Source organism: Pseudopipra pipra, chromosome 2 (genome assembly GCF_036250125.1).
Source record: "Pseudopipra pipra isolate bDixPip1 chromosome 2, bDixPip1.hap1, whole genome shotgun sequence".
In the NCBI taxonomy this organism is placed as follows: Eukaryota; Metazoa; Chordata; class Aves; order Passeriformes; family Pipridae; genus Pseudopipra; species Pseudopipra pipra.
Genome location: NC_087550.1, coordinates 46,474,075 through 46,493,013, shown reverse-complemented (window position 1 = coordinate 46,493,013; position 18,939 = coordinate 46,474,075). Strand labels below are relative to the sequence as shown.

The 18,939-nt window shown below is 34.9% G+C and overlaps 1 protein-coding gene across 4 annotated transcripts in view; it reads right to left on the bottom strand.

The window, feature by feature from the left end:
- TNFRSF19 (TNF receptor superfamily member 19) overlaps positions 1-18,939 on the bottom strand; it is a 59,365-nt gene that overhangs the window by 8,412 nt on the left and 32,014 nt on the right. For all 4 annotated transcript variants that reach the window (XM_064645358.1, XM_064645356.1, XM_064645359.1 and 1 more), the window contains one exon: positions 1,001-1,165. In XM_064645358.1, the coding sequence (XP_064501428.1) occupies positions 1,001-1,165 (165 nt within the window). The remainder of the gene's footprint in view (positions 1-1,000; positions 1,166-18,939) is intronic.

Here is an 18,939-nt window from a genome sequence, read left to right as displayed (position 1 = left end):
CTAGAACACCTGGTTCAACTACAGCCTCTTCTAGGAAGACATCTGCTCTCATTTTGATGATTTGAGAGTATATCTTATTCAGTGTTACAGTTTTTCAGTGCCTAATGATTCTCAGTGATTCCCATCTGAAACTTTCGACACTCAGCTTTCAGCCACTGAGATTTTGTTTATGTTATCTTAAAGAGCTTTATATTAACAGCAGACTTCCTTTAATCACTATAATTGTAGGCCAAGGCAAACGAGTTACTATACTTCACTAACTGAAGTTTGAATTCATTATGTCTGAATTTCATAAAACTCTAAAGCATCTTCTAGGTTAGGAACAATTCTTACAAATACCTCTCTCGATCTTTTTATTTTTGCTTGTGCTGTAAGCAGTGATAAGACCAATCCTTCCTAGATAATATCCCTGTTTGGCATTCAGGGCTCATTAGATGCTATAAACATATTTTAATACAAGTTTTTTTAAACTATAAAGGGGAACTAGAGTGCTTTTGATTTTTTCTTAATTTAAAGTAAGTGGCAGAAAAATGTGTATTAAAAACAAATTACATTGATGAGCTGTTATGGGTTTAAAAAAAGTTTACTAATTTAACTGTCTTAGGCATTTAATTCATCTTGAATATGCCCATAAAACCCAAACTGTTAGTGACAAATCTCTCATCTACACTGGCCACATCCATTGTCTCGATGACCCAATCCGTGTTTCACAATAGCATGTGATGCATAGATCCTGTGCAGCATCTAGCAGAGTGTGGCACAGAATTGATGCAATTAGACTGTTTCTGGGTATCTACACAGCATTTTATCAGTAGAAGCTGGAACATCCACACTGAGCTGGCAAACTCGGATGGAGTCTTAGGCTTCTGCTACCTTGATCATCTCAATGCTAAACTTGCTTGAATGATGCAGACATTTCATTTATTTACCTACAGAGAGATCTGCCAAACTAACACCACTATATAAATATTATAAAGAACAGTAATAACTGGAAACTCACAGCTTGGTTTCTTCTCCATAAACTGCCTCTTACAATAGATAACGCAAAGAATGAGGAGAGCCAAGAGCACTGTTGCAAGTGCACTGCATATAACAGCTGCCAGGGCAGTGTCTCGGGGACTGGAAGCAGTTGAAGGGATCTTCACAAGATTTACCCTGGTGGTACCTGAAATATAATTAAATAGCAATCAAGGTGAACTGCAAACATTTCAGGAATATAGTCATGTAAATGAAAGTCTGAGAAACAGAAGAGGTTTATAGCACAGAAAAAACAGAATGTTCCATCTGCTAATGTATCATCATTAGTTGCACATATAAATGAATACAATTATCAGCAATCAAATTATGAAAAAAATATTTTAAAAATATATTGCAAAATATGTGATAATGAGTGGAGATAAACATAAATACATTCAGACTGTCCATGAGAATGGAATCAGATCCACACTACAAAAACAAGGACGTTTGAATATTTAATGTCACATGAATTTAATATGGAGAACATTTCCTACTGCAGAGTTGAGAAAGAGATCCACTAGAGGGAGTCACAAATACATGAACTTCCCTTAAAGAAACTTTCTGGGAACTGAGACACCCACAGAAGTTCAAATGCTATCAAAGTTAACATTCTGCTTGGTTGACACCATAGTCATTTATAGGATAAAACCTAGGATTTCAACTCTGCTAACTTTTTTTTCTTCAGTGATATTTTTTTAACACTAGATAATACCTCTAGTCAACATTCAACACATTGACTTCAGTAAGGACTTAAGCAATGTTTCTAGCTTTGACAAACATTGTTACCTTTAGGTGGAAAGTGAAAAATATTCATTCTAAAAGAATCAAAACTTTAACTACCACTACTGAAACTATCTTAAATAATGAGTAGTATTTTAAAATTAAATTCCTTTAAATGACTTATGAATTTTGATAGCCCATCTATTTCAATCTACTTTGAAGTCCACATAAATTCAATGAGAAAAAGCAATAAAGCATTGAGTATTCTGACAGCAAATTTTAAAGAAACCACAAGCTACATTTTACTAACTTAAAAGAGTAAGTTAAATGTGCCTATTTACCGCAGAAGATATTTGGTTAAAACCTAAAGACTATAATTTTCTAAAAAATGGTCCATGCAGTCGCAAGTTTAAATTGTGATATAAATGTCTGCCAGGGTATATTAAAACCTCTAATCAAATTGTAAACAGATACAATTGTTTGATATCTTGACTGCAATTTAATAATAACAGGAGAGGACTTACTAGCTTGCTTAGTGCAATCAATGGAATTTTATTACTCAGGAATAATTTTCTGAAATAATTATGGTATTTCCTCCACACACATCAAACATCAGCACCAAAGCATTTGCAATACCATACTGCTTCATTATAAGGCTTAGATTGACAAAAGCTAGGCATTTTGAAAATCAACTTCATTCTAACTAATCTAATAGTAGTCTTTAGATCACTGAACTCCAAAGAAAACGTTAACTTCTAAGAAATAAAGAATTCAGAAATTGAAACACCCCCACACACCAAACATATTAAATAAAAACAATTTCTGTGGCTTACAGTATCATATAGTTGCTAGTACCTGGGGAAATATAAAAAAAGTGGAGAAGTCAGATCAAGGCTGTTATACAAAAGAATGTTTAGCTGATAAATTCCTGATTTCAACATGGAGAGAAACAAGTGTTACTGCATTTACATCCACTTGAATATTTCCAAACACCTGTGATATGTACTATTATGTTCCACTGTTGCATCAAAAGTGTGAAGAACAAATTTATAGCAGATATTTTTTATATCCTTTTAACTTGCCAAATTGGACAGAGTGGAGCAACTGGAGAAAGTGCAATGGAGGGCCACAAATGACTGAGGAACTGAAGCCTCTCTCTCCTGTGATCAAAGTTTGAGAGAGCTGGGACAGCTCAGGCTGGATAAGAGAAGACTCAGGGGAACCTCATCAATTTGTATAAATGTTTGAAGGGAATGTGCAAAGAGGACAGTGCTAGACCCTTTTCAGCAGACCAGAGGCAATGAGGCACAAACTGAAACACAGGAGGCTCCCTCTGAACATCAGGACACACTTTTATAATTGTGAGGTTGACTATCGCTGGCACAGGTACTTCTCCTCTCACATAATTATTACCTATCTTTCTCTTCATGTACTTCTATAATTCCTATTTACTCAAAGAGCTAAGTTCTATGACCTGTTTTCCAGATCTTCACTGTTAATTTTAAAGAAAAAGCAACCAGTGTCATAATCTTTTTGTCATAACTTGAATGCTCTTGGCAGGAGCATCTCAATCTTCCACAGAGATTCCCCTCTGTTTCTAGGATTCTTGCAGCTGTAGTTTGAAGTTTATAGTTTTAGCAGACTGCAGCAACTTCTTCATGGTATGCAAAGTCTAGGGATATCTGTGAAAAGCAGTAAATCTATATAAAAACCTTTCAATACAGCAATGTGTCCTGGCTTTGGTGTGAAGATCAAGGACTGTGCTTTTGGTATCAGGTTTTCAATTTTAGCCAAGTGCCTGATTGAATCTTTAGACAGCCTGGACAAGTATTTAAAAACCAGACAATTAAAAAAACTGATCAGAACATCTTCAAATATTTTTCATACCAATATACCTATTTGTATCAATGTACCTAAGAGGGCTAAACAGTTCTTAGTAATTAGGCCCTCATAATTTCCAGAAAAAAGAACTGTCAGTTCTGAAAGCAAAAACAGAACAAGAGTACTGGAGGTGAAGCTGCTATATTTTTGTCTCTCTTCATTTGCTCACAATATGTATCTATTTTCAAGTATAATTACATATTACCTATTCTATGAAAATATAAATTATATATTTCTTTAATGCCCACCAGCAATATCCAAGCTGGAAATACAGTGATTTTATTTTAAATAGGGATGGCTAAATTTTAAATTTATTTTAGCCATCTAGTTATTTAAGATTTGTTTAATTTGGTTGATTTTTTTTCCTTTTCACTTGAGCAAGCAATTTTCTCTTCCTGAGAATGCCTACCACTCATCTTCACCTTCAAAGAACTTTTTGGAATAGCTACTGTGAGCAGTCCATTGTAGTCTAGCTCTAATTATAATGATAGTGATCTTCCCTGCAGAGACCAACATTTCAGAAGTGAATTGCTGTTGTAGAAGTGGCCCGTTGGGCATTGCTGAACTCTGCTTTTAGTGTTACTCAGACATGTTTGCATTTTCATAAACTCTATCTTTCTTTTCACAGACTTAATGGTCCCACTTCAGTACAGCAAGGACCTGCATTTTAAACTTAACCTTGTACTTACATCTATTAAATGATTACATGATTGAATTTAAATATGCAATTAAACACTTTGTGAATTGGATGCAATGCATTCAGAAAGGAGGGAGGAGGTGGACACTGTTTTATGATTCTGGAAAGCATGTACATATTATACATATGTTCCAACATATTCTGGAAATGTGATAGTGCTAAAGAAGAATTACCCAAAATATCAAGCTGTCTCCTGCATAATTTTGAGCAGTAAGTCTGAATACATGTTTTCCCCTTAATTAACCAATATTACATTGCAATGGCAGTATATGCAAAGATGTGGTTCTTAAAAGCAACTAAAGTTTCTCTTAATCCAAGATGGTTAAATAGCAGTAACTCAGCTAATACAGAACACATGAGTCCCAGCTGTATCACTGTAACTTCTGCCAATAAACAGAACAGTTGAATTTTCAGCCTGTTATACCAAACAACAAGAGACAGGGCAAAATGTAAAGACTTCCTTTATCACTTATTTCATATTTATTTTATCAGACTTTTTTCTCAGAACTATGATTAGTTACAGTCACTACTGGAATCAGCAAGCCTAAAAGAAACCTTTTTGTGGTAGATCATCCATGTGAAAACAGAACTTGCAACATTATATGTTTCTTCTATGGATACAAAAAACAGTAATATAATAATTACTAAAGTTGGGGAGGATAAAATGTGGAATAATATGTTTGGGTTTCTTTCTTAACACATAAAGTCAACACTAACCCAAAGAGGGTTTATTAAAAAAAAAAAAGCTAATCCAAACTGCACTTAGGAAAGTGATATGGTAACATCGGACAGAGTGCCATCTGTTACAATCAGGACTGAAAATAAGATGCAAAAGTTAAAAAGTTGTTAATTCTTGAAATATGGGTATTCCCCTTGAGAGAGGAAAGGAGTATTCACCTATTATAAAAACTGTTTGCCCACTACCTTTACATAGAGTGGCTAAACTCAGTGGTATCAACCCTAATTTGACAAGAATTAAGGGCTCAGACATACCCTCAAGTTACAACAATCTAACAAGTTACTGCCTGAATTGCAGTGGCTATCTGTATGTGTGCTCTTGATCCACAGAAAATGCAAGGCAATGTGACTTACTTTGAAATTCCTTTGTTTTGAAAAAAAAATTTAAAAGATGTTTATGTTCATTTAAAAGTAAGACAGCTGTAGGTCTACCGAGTCCTAAATAAGCGAAAGTATGGATTATATACAGACCATTCAGATACTACACATATAAAATCTGTATATATAGATAAAATTACATGTGTAATATATACCACTGAGCACTAACATCAGTTGAAAGTAAGTTGCCCTGATATTTCTGAGTCTTTACAAAGCAGCAGATTGCCTCCTTTCTCCTGATCTTTCAAGTAGGAGGTAAGAAACTTATTAAACATCAGTGTTGGAGACTGTGGTAAACAACAGGGACAGAGTCTCTCAACATCTGTAAAAGGACAGCCATCTGCATGTATGGTCTACACCCAAAAGTTCATCGTGTCAAACCACGTCTTTCAAATGTGCTCCAAGTGCTAACTTTAAAGCCTTCAGTCTCCAAGTTAATGCCTTACAGCTTCTTTTTTTTTTGTTTTATTTTGCTGCTTTTGTTATTTTTTAAAAAATGTACCAAAATCCCTAGGGGAGAAAATGACTATTCAAGTATTTATCTATTGTTTGGAAATCCTAAGAAATATGCTTATAAACTAAAATCTTTGAAATTTGATTTATTAATTTCCAAGACCATTTCTCTTGCATTGTGTATTTTCACAAACTCCAGCTGCTGACAGCCTTTTATGCTTAAAATGGTAAAGCAATTACACTGTGTATGTGAATTTAAAATATATATGAACTCCACAGTATTGGATACACATCACTATGTTTGTAAGACACAGACAACCTCTGCAACACCATAGTCATCTAAACTATATATGGGCACAAAAGCAACACTGTTTCATACACAAAACTTTCATCTTTGAGAACTGTTTAGCCACTTGAAAATACTACTACATGAGAATAACGCTTCAGATCACTGCTACCCTCAAATAACCTGAAAAAACCTGTAAGCAAAAAAAAAATAAAATTAGAGACAGTGGGATAAAATCTGTGTCACTGCTGAACTACATATTCTACCCCACAAACCCCTCAACATGATATTAATGTGAGAAGATACTGTCTCTCCCCCATAAACTGGAAACACTTAGCATGATCTGGTGGCATAAAACGTATGTTGCTGTTAATGGCTGTGGTGGTGTCAGCAATTCTCTTTCTGACTTTTGCTTCCAGAAGCCAACTCTACATCTCTGACTGTTGAGAGTGTCCAATATCTATTTTGCAGTAAATGCAACTTCCTTTTCAGGTGTTTTCATGTGTTATATCAATGTCGCTTAAAATTAGGTCAGAACATATGAGACAGAGCAGAAAAACTATTTCCCTATATCACTTCTAATTTGTACTCTTAACCAAATTCTTTTTCACACATCTTTTGCAAAATAGAATATGATATTTCAGCTATTCTCTTGTTCAAATCCAACTATAGAATGCATCCATCCCACCCAGGCTATGAAAGTCGCTTTATCTTTTCAACTGAAAATGAAAACAGCAAGTATCAATTTGTATTCTGTATGTGCAGTCCCATTTAATCTTAAGGACTACCCAGTTACAGAATAAAAACAACCTTGTGCAATATTTGAGTCAATTAGGCCTGTTGATGACAGTTACTGCTTGTATACACACACTGTCCCTCTCAGTTCTAAAACTGTTACACAAGACATTACCCACATAAGCAGAAGAGGAGTTTGCATTGCTTAAAAGCACAGCATTTTCAAGTGGGCAACTACTAACACTACCTGTTTGCTAAGAGAGCAGAGGGAGACCATATACCCTTTAGAATCTAACTGTATATTCCCTAGTTAAATGACAGTGGCATGTATGTAAATAAAGGAATAACCATGTCTGAAGGTTGTCTCTTTAGCCAACAGAGAGTAACCCGCTTCCATTAATCAGAAGTGTAATTGAACACTGTGAATCCCCTGCATACAAGTTACAGATCTGTTCCAAAAGGTCCGAACAAGATCTCAGAGTTGCTGTGTGATGAGGTTGTAGAATGGTGCCTGGATTGGTTTTCAGTATGGATGAAACATGACAGTGTGGAAAGCTCTATCCTGTGACCACAACTGAGGTGCTGGTGGGGTTAGCTATGCCCGCCCCTGGGCAGGGAATATACATGCTCTTCCAGCTACGCACTGATGGAACACTGTACAGATTTCAACTGCAATTGCCATACATCCCCACAATTTCTGAAATTAATACAGTACTCTCTCTATATATATATATTTGTATAAATCCCAGTAAAGCAAGAAGTGAAGTGTAAATCAGTCATAAAAGAGGTTTTTACCTCTCTCTGATTCAACAAGAAGTGATTTCTAACACTTCACTTTCTACCCCAATTATTTCCCTCTTTGTCCTGGTTCAGCTGTGATAACACCCAGGGAATAGAGCAAAAGATTGCATGACAACGGCAAGCCTGTATCCTAAAGTTGTTGACACAGACTTCAATAAACATCACTGACAGTATATGCAGTACATTGTCAAGATCTATGGCTTTTTTTATTGCTTTAAAAATGCTTTGTAAAGACAACAGTACTCAGCTATCTTACTTCTGTTTGCAAGCTGGATACCTGTTTTGTCATCAAAATACCAGAGTATAGTGTCATAATTTTCATTCACAAAGTTTCTACAGCTTTAGACAATAGGAATTGTATATTCAAATTAAAACATATATAAATAAGTGATACATTATGAAAAACTACTATATTTTAATATCAAATTAGGTGCAGGATCACTTCCTTATTTTGCTCAAAACCCAACATTTTGAATTGGCCAAATAACTTATCTAGTCCAGACAGCAAGATGTTCCAGCAGCTACAAAGAAATTCAATAAAGTTTTAGTACCCTTCCCCTGTTGCTTCCTGGCCTACAATTAAAATATGAAATAACTGGGTGCAGAAAATGAAATCCTGATGGTTGGAGACATCGCCACACTTCAAACTCTTTCTAATATACTAGCATTTTTGTTACTGAATATGAAAAACATAAATGCTATGGAAATTCTTCCAAATATTAGAAATTCCATCCAGAAAGAGGTGTGTGCATGTGTGTTCAACACTGGACAATTTGTTACATTAAATTTTAAAAAGGTTATTTCTGAATTGAGAGAATATATGAAAAATAAAATACAGAAGACCCACAATTTTCAGATTTCAGATAATTCAGAATAATCTAAAAGTCAATGTGTATGCAATACTGATAACACTGTATTTTGGTATCTATTTTGAAGAGTGACAAAGGGACAGGGCTTAAGTATGTGGAAGTTAAGCTCTAAAATCTGTAATTTTAAAATCCAAATCTATCTGGGAAGCTAGAGGCCTGTATTAGGTCACATACTTCCTATACAGTGTGAAGAAAAAAATTAAATGTAGAACAGAATCTGAAATATCTGTCATGTGAGTAGCACAGTGACTTATGTCACCATGCTCAGCCTATAGACATAGAAACCTGGAGAAGGATACTCAGCTTTGCTCTTCCCATAAATTACTCAGAGATAGAGAGGAGCTTCCATATCTCCATCTCTTCTGAGAACAAAAATCTCTGATCTTATTTTAAAATTAAACTAAGGAGGGAGAAATCACAAATATGGCTTATTATGCCTTTCAGATGCAACTCTTGAAAGAGGAGGTAATGATGGGGTTTCTACCTTCTGAAAAAGCTTAAGAACTCTTTGCCAAGAAGTTTGAGATGGAGATTCAATTGCCTCTTCTACCACCTTTATGGAGATTGTTTTATCCATTAGGCTATAAGCTGAGCTTGGTAAAAGCTTATTTCTTCTCTCCAGTTGAATTTCCCCAGTCGTAAAGCTTTGGCAGAAGGAGTAATGCCCCCTCTTTGCACAGTCAACAGTCATGTGAAATGAAGAATGCAACAAAATTAAATAAACAAGACTCAGGCTTGCTCACCACTTATGTTCGTCCTGTTTATAATTATGTTAAAATATCGCTAATTTACCTTAAATTAATATTGGGGAGAAAATAAGTCTGCACTATGGAAAACAGAATATGTTTAAGTAATTAAGATTGTTTTATAATACTTACACACCACTGAGCTGAATTATGATTCTGAATTAAGACGCATATTAAGAGCTGCATAACCAACTCTACTAGTATTTTCTAAGTTTTTAATGTTCAACTTTGCAACCTCAACATCTTTTAAAAACTCTGTTTTTAGGTAAGTAATCTAAAATACATGGGATTAAATATAAATTGTCATAATTTTATAACATATGGCCTTAACACCTTTAGAAGCTGGTCATGTATCCCCAGCTTATTGTACTACTGCAAGTGTCATTAATGTCATGATTTACTGTAGAGAAAGTTACCTACTGTGCAACAGTAAGCACGCACATGCAAACTATACCAAATGAAAAAGTTGTAGCTTTGACGTCAGAAGTAATAATAGCTTATAAACAGCAGTTATTAATTCACCACTTAAAGCTTTGGGGATAAAGTCAAGTTATACAGAACAAAAGGTTGCTGCACACAAGATCCTTGCTTTGTTACATTACTTAACAAAGTAATCCAAACATAACATCTCCCCTCTTTAACAGAAGTCAATGGGAATTAGTCATAGAATACAGAAGATACTCTGAAAGGTTATCTTTGAAAAGTCAGGCTCTATTAGTGAGATTCATCTGACCACAGCAAACATCTGCTTCTGAGGGAGTCACCTCAGAACTTTCTCTAGAGGGGCGGAAGGGGGGCAGAGGGGTAGGAGAAAGGCTCTGTTACGGTGTAATTAGTCTGATTTTTTTTAAACTCCTCCCTTGATCATTTTTCTCCAATGAATACAGAGTGAACTTAAGATCACCAGCTCATAGATGTAGCCATTAGATACGTCCACAGTCAAGGAGGCAGCATCCCACTCTGGTAGGAGGAAGGAGTTTGGGCGCCTTTGACTTTCTCTGTTTCAGTTCGTTAACAGACATTAGGCATTAATTGAAAAGATGAAAGTCAATAACAACTACAAAATTTGTAACACCTGCTTTGCAGTGGCAGAACCACAGAAAAGCCCAGAAGTAATTAGTACCTCACTTTCTCCGTGGAATAAAAAACAGAGCGTAGCAAATAAGGTGAGACATAGAATTATAGGTTTAGTCTATCCTGTGCTTTAAATGAACAAAGGCCCAGTGGGAAATAATATGAAACAACGTAAATAAAACCTATATCAGAGTAACTATATATGAGGCAATTTCATTATGGTTACAGGCCTCAATTCTGGCATATTCTGACTTTAGCAAGTTTTCTTACAATATGGGCTTTGGTTTGTAAGAGACACTTCATCAAAAAATAAGAAAAGTAGTCTTATAAAATTTTTATTTGTGTTTCTGTTTATATAGCAGGAGTGAAAAAAGTATCTACACTCTAGAAAGTAATTTTCCTTTTTAAAATTAATTAAAAAAATAAGATGAAGAGCAGGTTTTAGGGAGTCAGACACAATCATCCAATGTCAAATTGCAGTTTTCATTGGCATCTAGATGAAACTCCTAACTATAGAAGTTTGAAGGTCTAAGTCAGAGCTAGTCACCCTAGGCTCTCTTTCTAAAAGCCAGAAACAGAAATCTCCAGAGAAGTAATTACTCTGAAATGGCTTGAAAGACTACTTAGTGTTAGTCATTGAAGCTTACCTTATCTGGCTTGTCTGAACTCTTGAGGTACCTAATTCTCACCACTGATTGGGAGTTTGGCTTGACAACTTCAGGGTTAAGTATTAACTTCTATATGCCCAAATTAGGGTGCATTAATTCCATCCTAAATTTTCACATGCAGATAGGGCAACTATAAATTACATTCAGTAATATGCACATAGAATAATACCACTAGACTTAAATGAAACTTTACTAAAACTGGTGGACAAAACCCTTTAGTTAAGAAAGCTGTAACAAAGAGCTCATCTTTTTAGGAAACAGTGACAGGCTATACTTCAAAGGCACATGTCACTGCCCAAAATAACATGTGAGATTTCTCCACGTTCTTTGTAAAAAAAGGAGGTTAGCAGTGCACTGCTTTAGCACAAAGTGAACCAGTAAGAGTGAGAACATGTGAGGCCTATCACTCAAAAAATTAAAGGTGAGGAAAGTAGAGGACAACAATTGGAAGGATACAAGTTATCAGTAGGTACGCTAGGTCTTTCTTCCATAAGGCTGCTTCCAGCTCGTGTGGTGTTGGTTTATAATGAATCTTACTGCTAAGGTCCTTAGTGCACAACTCTTGCATTGCATTTTATCCTACTTCCAATATATTCCAGTCCTCCAGGCATTCCAGTCCTATGGTGTGGTATTTCAGTGTTCTTTTGCTTGAAAATTATTTTCTTAATAGATAGTTAGCAGTATGGAAAGTTTGAGCCTAGATGGATTTCCTGTTTTCTACTGTATTTTTTTAAAACAAGAAATTTAAGTGAAACACAGCCTAAGCAACACAGAATCGCAGAATCCTTAAGGTTGGAAAAGACCTCTAAGATCATTGAGTCAAATACTATCTACCAGCTCAAAGTAGAATAAAAAGCCCTGCACAATATTTTGCATTTGTTTAGCAGTATTTTATATTCACATGCCAGTCACAGCTTAGACCCTCTGTATCCAAACCCAAAGCAGTCAGCATGAATTTATACTGTAGGTACCAAAACTCAGTGCTGTTAAAGTGGTGCTAATGCAACCATTCCCAGAATTAGCTGTGTGATTATGAGAGATAAACCAATATTTTCAGTCTGAACATAGTTTAAAAGCATGTTATTAAGTTAATATATTTAAAATAGTTGAATGCTTCTGTAATTAGAAAATGTCTAAAAAATATTGAAAAGCTGTAACCACTGCTTATTTTTTTCAGATTACCCCTAAAAACAATAACGTAAAAACTTACTGAAAAAAATGTTTTGCAGCTTTACTGCAATGCATGCAATCCTGGAATAATTTTGATCAAACTAATGGGCAAGTTAAACAAGAACCTTGCAAATCCACTTCATACAACAAGCAGATAATTGCTTATAGCCACTGCAAGCCTGGGCTGAAGGGCTACCCACATTAGTAAGTACATATAAGAAAAAACCATAGGAAATAGTACTTATTCACTACAGGTCACAGATTAGTCCCTTCTCTGTAGCTCAGGAATTTCAAGTTCACTTTAATCTAGTGTAATTGAGCTAACCAGCTCTTACATTAAAAAGTAATGATTAAGTTAAATTTCTTGCAGACATTCTGTACCTAAAACAAACATGCAGTATGCCTCTGGCAAAGAAGGATACTAATTATAGGATTGACTCATAAGATGAAAGGTTGCACAAGTTACTACTAGAAGCTAAAGTATGGTAAACTGGTTTGAAAAAACACATTGAAATTCTCATACTCTGCAGTTGAGAATTTCATTTTCTAACTGTACTCAGCAGTGACAAGAAACAAAACTGAATATGTTTCTAAATTGCTTGTTCATATTCCGGATGAACAAACTAGAAGTGAATACTGCAATTACTTCATCATTCTATACTATGGATTTTTTTTTAACCTAATAAAGAAGTGAGCTCTACAGTGAATTTTTACTACACAAAAACATGCAAAATTAATTATTTTTGGTCACTCTCAGCTTTCTTTTCTTATATTAAGCATGGTCTTAAAATGGATATTTGAGGATTCATTGCTTGACTTCACCCTTAATGCAACAATTCATTCTCTGATTTACCAGGAATCAGAAAAGAAACACATCTCCAAGGCTCCAGACATCTGTGGGGAAGGATATGCAAGTTCAAAAGTAGTTTTGTATTACAAACGGAAGCTTTCACTGGGATTAGCAGATAGAGTTGCCAGCTGTGAGTTAGAACAAAGATACAAAATATGTCCTATATGTTGCCAGCTACTGATTAGATACAACCTTCTGAATGCCAGATGGGCACTGCTTATGTGAACTCCTATTATCAGCTTTAGGAGCTTGTGATGTGAATTTATGAAATAAACAAAGTTTGATTCAATTTATTTTAAAAATCACAAGTTGACATTTCTGTTTTCAATTTAAGCTATACATTTTCCACCATATTGTAGCAAGCAATAAGCAATCTATTTTCAAAGACATTTACACTGGAATACTGTGTTCTCTCCGAAATACATTAATATATGCTTTAGTAGATAAAAACAGATTACATATAAAAGTAATGTGCAATTCTCATGCTGAAACTAGACAGCCAATGCCTTTCAGTGCAATTCAACTTGGTCAAATATAACCTCAGTTTCATAAGATTTACTTAAAGCTCTACTGGATTATTACAATGTGTATTTTATATATTACATTTTAAGAGATTATGAACAAATAGTGTTGAAAAAAGACATTTCCTAATTTATTCTATGATTTCCACCTGTATGATGGAAGCCATTTACATTACATCTACTCACTCTGAAGTTCATTTCGTTTTGTAGAATCAGAAAACTCTTTGTCTGAGCAGCATGAATAGAAACTAGTCATGATCAAAAGGATTAAAAAGGGATAATAAATGACAACAGTATAGGATACATTCTGTTCACCTAGGAAAAAAACCTAAAACCCCCACAATTCTAATCTTATAATCTATCTTAAGAAGTTTGCAACACTTAAATTTAACATTCTGAAATTATTTTTAGCAGGCAAAAAATCACACCTATGGGCCACTGGTAACATTTAGCATGCTTCAAATATGTAATAGTTAATGGAAGACAAATTTCCTGCTCTCAGAAATCCGGCCTTCTGTGGCCAGGAAGGAAAAAGCAGTTTCTCTCCAAAGAATGCTCAACTTGCCAGGAAGGAAGGATCTTTTACAGATCCAGAGACTAGTATGATGCAGGCATTAAGGAAATGATCTACATGCTCAATGACAACCACCAAATGCTCTGACAGCTGTTCAATCAAACCCAACTCAGCTCAATCCAGATAAATCTAGAACTTCAATGACAGGGATGTAGAATGACAAGAGATGTTTGACTCTTCAGCAAGAAAGCACTTGCTATCGATGGCCTCTTACAACCTCAGGAATGTCTGTGAGGGTCAGTCAGCAAGCACAAGTGTGGGACACCAGCTCACCAATTTTGGAAGAGAAAACCTTATGGCAGCGTCCAACTTGAGTTACATCACAAGCTTGCACAAAGTAACAGCAGGAAAAGACTAGGAAAGAACTAGGGTTTTTTCTTTGGTATTTTTCCTCTGTTGCAAGAGCTACAGCATTCCTTCATTAGTCGGCTAGCAACTGAAGTAGTCATCTTCATGAGTCAGAAAACATCAGAGAGACAGTGAACTCTATTTCCTTATAAAGTACAAATATCTTAACTGGCATGTTAAGATGAAAATGTGTATTCCATCTCCTTATTTACCACTTAGTAGCAACAACAGTCTTTTGCATAAAATATATATATGTGATTGCTTTTGAATCAAAGGAAAGAGTATTATTTTTACATCCTTATAGAAAAACCTAACCTTTACTTTTGCCAGGAGAAAGTGAGGTTACAATATTGTTTATTTACTGAAAGATAGTTAATTTTCACTGTTGGTTTATCAGTTTAGGCTTCCTTCTTCCATTAAGTACCAACTCAACCAGATAGATTTCACATACAAAAAACTCTTCCCTATGGAAGTTTTTACCTAGATTTTGATCCAGAAGAATGTGTCACAGTCCATCTCACACAGCCTTAATTACAGAAACCTGTGTGAAATCAATCTAACAAGCCACATTTTGTCAAAAGAAAAGTCACATACTGTAATTACCATATGTAGTAAAAGGAAAGGTTTAACAATTTGCTTGAAAAATGACACACTGAAAAGGAGTGTTCAAAGCACATACTTCTGTAAAGCCTCCAGAAAGAAACAGTACCAGGACATGCATTAAAATCCAAATTTTTTTTGCCTTTGTTACTGAACCATACCTTGGTCTTGCATATGTCACAGAAATATTTATTTGTAGTTCAAGGATATTTTGTCTTTTTACACCAAAACTATTTTCATTTCAGAAGTATAAATATGAATATAATCAAGGAAAGACAAAAAGAAAATACTTTTCTGAATTAAAAGGGACTAAACATACCAGTTAATAGAGCAAAATGTCTTTTAGTGATTCTTTTGTGCAGATCCATTCCCTGAGGTAGAGGATTACTCATTATATTGCATGAAGCAATACCTTAAACATTTTCAGTTCAATAAATTGTATTTTAGATTCTGTTCCTGATGCTCCAATTGAATTTACAATTACCAAGTTTCACCACATTACTCATAAAACAGCCTCTAGAAAACTATGGCATAGCTTTCTTCCTATTGATCATACTTTTTATGGCAAGAGAGGAAAAGAGAAAAAAAAAGATCAGAGGTAAACTTTTTGTCTGTTTACATTTTTCTTCCTTTTTTTTGATATGCATTCATTTTTGCTAAAATTTGCACAGCCTTTACAGTCATATTCAGCTTTTTAAATTTCCACTGGATGTTGTCAACAGACGTCCTTTAGGATTTGCTGGTCAGTCTCATCACATCTAATAATACAAAGGTAGCAACAAGCAAAATAAAGGACTGCCCATTATTTGAGATTAAAGAGTAGAATAATTGAAATAGAAAGTCTGACCCAGTCACCTGTACTTCACACACATAAAGCAGGAAGTAGAGAGGAAAGTTTGGCTGATTAGTCAGATAATAATTTAAATGGAAATTCATTAATTTGTAGCTTGAGCTTTACTTCAAAAATAGAACTCAAATTCTTAACTATTTGAACAATTTCTATTCAAGAAAACAAGAGTCTGACTGGTATACTTTCATCAGCACATCCAAACAGCAAAGATAGCAGATACGCAGATATGCTTTTCCCCTCATTTTAAAAAGCTGTGAGTATTAAATTGGAATTTATTACTTAATCATGGTTGCGGTCTGAATGTGAGAATTATGAATGATGTAATTATCTCAACAAGATACCTTAGAACAACTGAGCTGTATTGTGACATATTAATTTGAGAAGGCATGAAACTAGGATCGCAAATGGGCACAGGCCCTGCAGTGCTAAGCACACACAGTAATGGGAACCTACCTGTGACGGGGACCTACTTCTGATGTAATAATCAAAGAGTTAGGGCAAGAAGCCAACACACAGTTAGTATACACGATAAGGGAAGAATTCTGGACTCAAAGAAATTACCAAAGAATGGACTCCCAGACATTATCTCAACCTGCTCTGCCGAATTTGGCATCAGAAGACACCATAGAACGGATTGTTCAGAGACAGGTGACAGACCGATTAGCTTGTAGATCCTGATGGTTTCAGTGCCAGGTGGGCATATAACTGCTCAGTGTTGCAAAAGTCTTCAGATGACCACTGAAGGATATAGAAAAATCTGTAGTTGCCTCCTTAAATTTCAATTCCATTACCTCTTGGATCAACTGTGATAGACAGAGGGATCTGTATTCTCCAATTAGACACCTATTAAGAGCATCCTGCCCAGTCCATGCATATGTACTTCCTTCCATGGCACTAAGGGGAAAGCAGGTAAACCACAGACCTTTTGGCCTAAACTAAAGCTCTGATGTGTTCAAGTCACTGGGACCCAGAATCAGTGCAATGCTCCTGGAGACAATGAATAATTGTAGGTCCCTTGGGCTTTTAAGTGTTTGCACAGTTAGGCAGCTGTCAAGCAGAACAGTTGGTGATGCAATTTTTGAGTCAGAATCCTTGGCCTATTTTGATATTTAAGCCTTATGTACCTCTAGATACTTGATAAGGCTAATGCTACCTACACTATAGTATATTTCTGAAGTATTCACTACTAGCCTAGTTCTTTTAGTTTGTAGCTTGAATTGGGTTACTTGAAACTCAGTGAAATATTTCTTTGTGCAAAGAAATCTAAGTTAGATTTGAGGTATTAGGTACAAAATAAGAACTCTGTTTGCTGTCTTTGTAAGATTTTCAATGAAGATCAAGAAATTTCAAACACTCATTAGAGTTGATAAAGTTATTCAGCTTACTACCCTTTTACTACAGACTCAAATGATAACAGAGCAGACATGCTATATTGAGCACTTCTGTTCTAGAGTTACTAGTGAGCGAATCAATTCATTGGAACAGCCTTTAAACCTACAGTTTTGCAGCATTAAGCTAGATGTGATTAGCAATCTTTCTGATAAAACAAATTTTCCTCTGTAAAGAGCAAACGGAATAGTAAAAAACATGTAAGGATAGTGCAAGACAGTGGACAAGAGTCTAACAGTTTAAAAATTGTGGTGGTTTTTGGTTTGTATAGGGTTAACTTTTTTTTTTTAAGAGGAGTAGAGAGGATGGTGGATAGAAATGAGGGAAGTTCTGACCAGTTCTGTCTACGAACTGTAATACATACGTAGTGATAATCAGCTACATAATGAAGTACTTCTATACATATAGGCATAGAAATGAGAGGTACAGGCAAAAAGAGTTAGTGAAAGTAAGTTGGGAAAGTTTTAGAACATGATTAAACTATGCAATGAATCTAAATTTCTTCTCCTTTAAGTAGCATTTCAGAACTACTATAACTCATTCTAGTGGCAACATCTCTGTTATTAAAATAAGGAAAATTGTGTCCTCTCTTTGTTTTCAACTTTTTGTTTTCAAAGGGGAACCCAATGTGTAAAGCAAATTCAGAACAGGAAAAAAAGGTACTGTTTGTCTCTAAGTTATACATGACCCCCAATGGGTCAGAAGCATCACAATAATTAAGGACAAGGAATTGAAAACATTTAGGTTTTCTAGGTTAACTCTCTTTGATCTATGATGAGTGAAAGAAATAAAATAGGAATAAAACTTTATAAGACATTAATAGCAATTCTCATCTCACTGAAGCACCTAGTCAAATTTGTTTCAGACTTCTTGAAGTTACTCTGCCATCAGGTCACATATGGAAAATATCAGACTGACTTATTACGTTTTTACAAAAGTGTACATTTCAGTGTTGAAATAATGGGAAGCTAACATCTCTGTAATAAAACAGTATTGATATTTATAAGCTCGTGATGCTATTATCTGTACTTAAATTAGCTGTCACTCCTTATGACTTCTGTGAAAGGTTTATACAATACTCCAGCTGCTTTCTATCACAGTGTCCAACATGGCAAAGAGGATTATGAGAGATGCTGTGATGTATCCCCAAATCAGAACAAATACTGAGATAAGATGGACATATATATATGTTGGAATAGAACAAAGTAATTAAGAATAGTTTCATTTGTTACATACTTTCAGCTGCAAGTTGCCTCATATGCACATTGCATTAGCAATACAAAGTTTACTGTACAAAGCAACCAAATAAAAATTACAGAAAAACTTAATTGCTAGAAAAACATTATCTGGAGTCTGGCAGCTTTCAAATCATAAAATTCTGTAAACAGAAAGAAGAAAGTGATACAAATAAATTAAAATTCCACTATGTAAACAGTGGAACTAATGTGGAATTGAATGTCATCCAAAAATTACTCTCAAGTTAAAATGCTATATTTTTGTTTAACAAAATAATACAAAAAGCTCCAACAAAGCTGAGACAGTGGGATTTTTTTTTCTCTTTTACCACTGGTAAA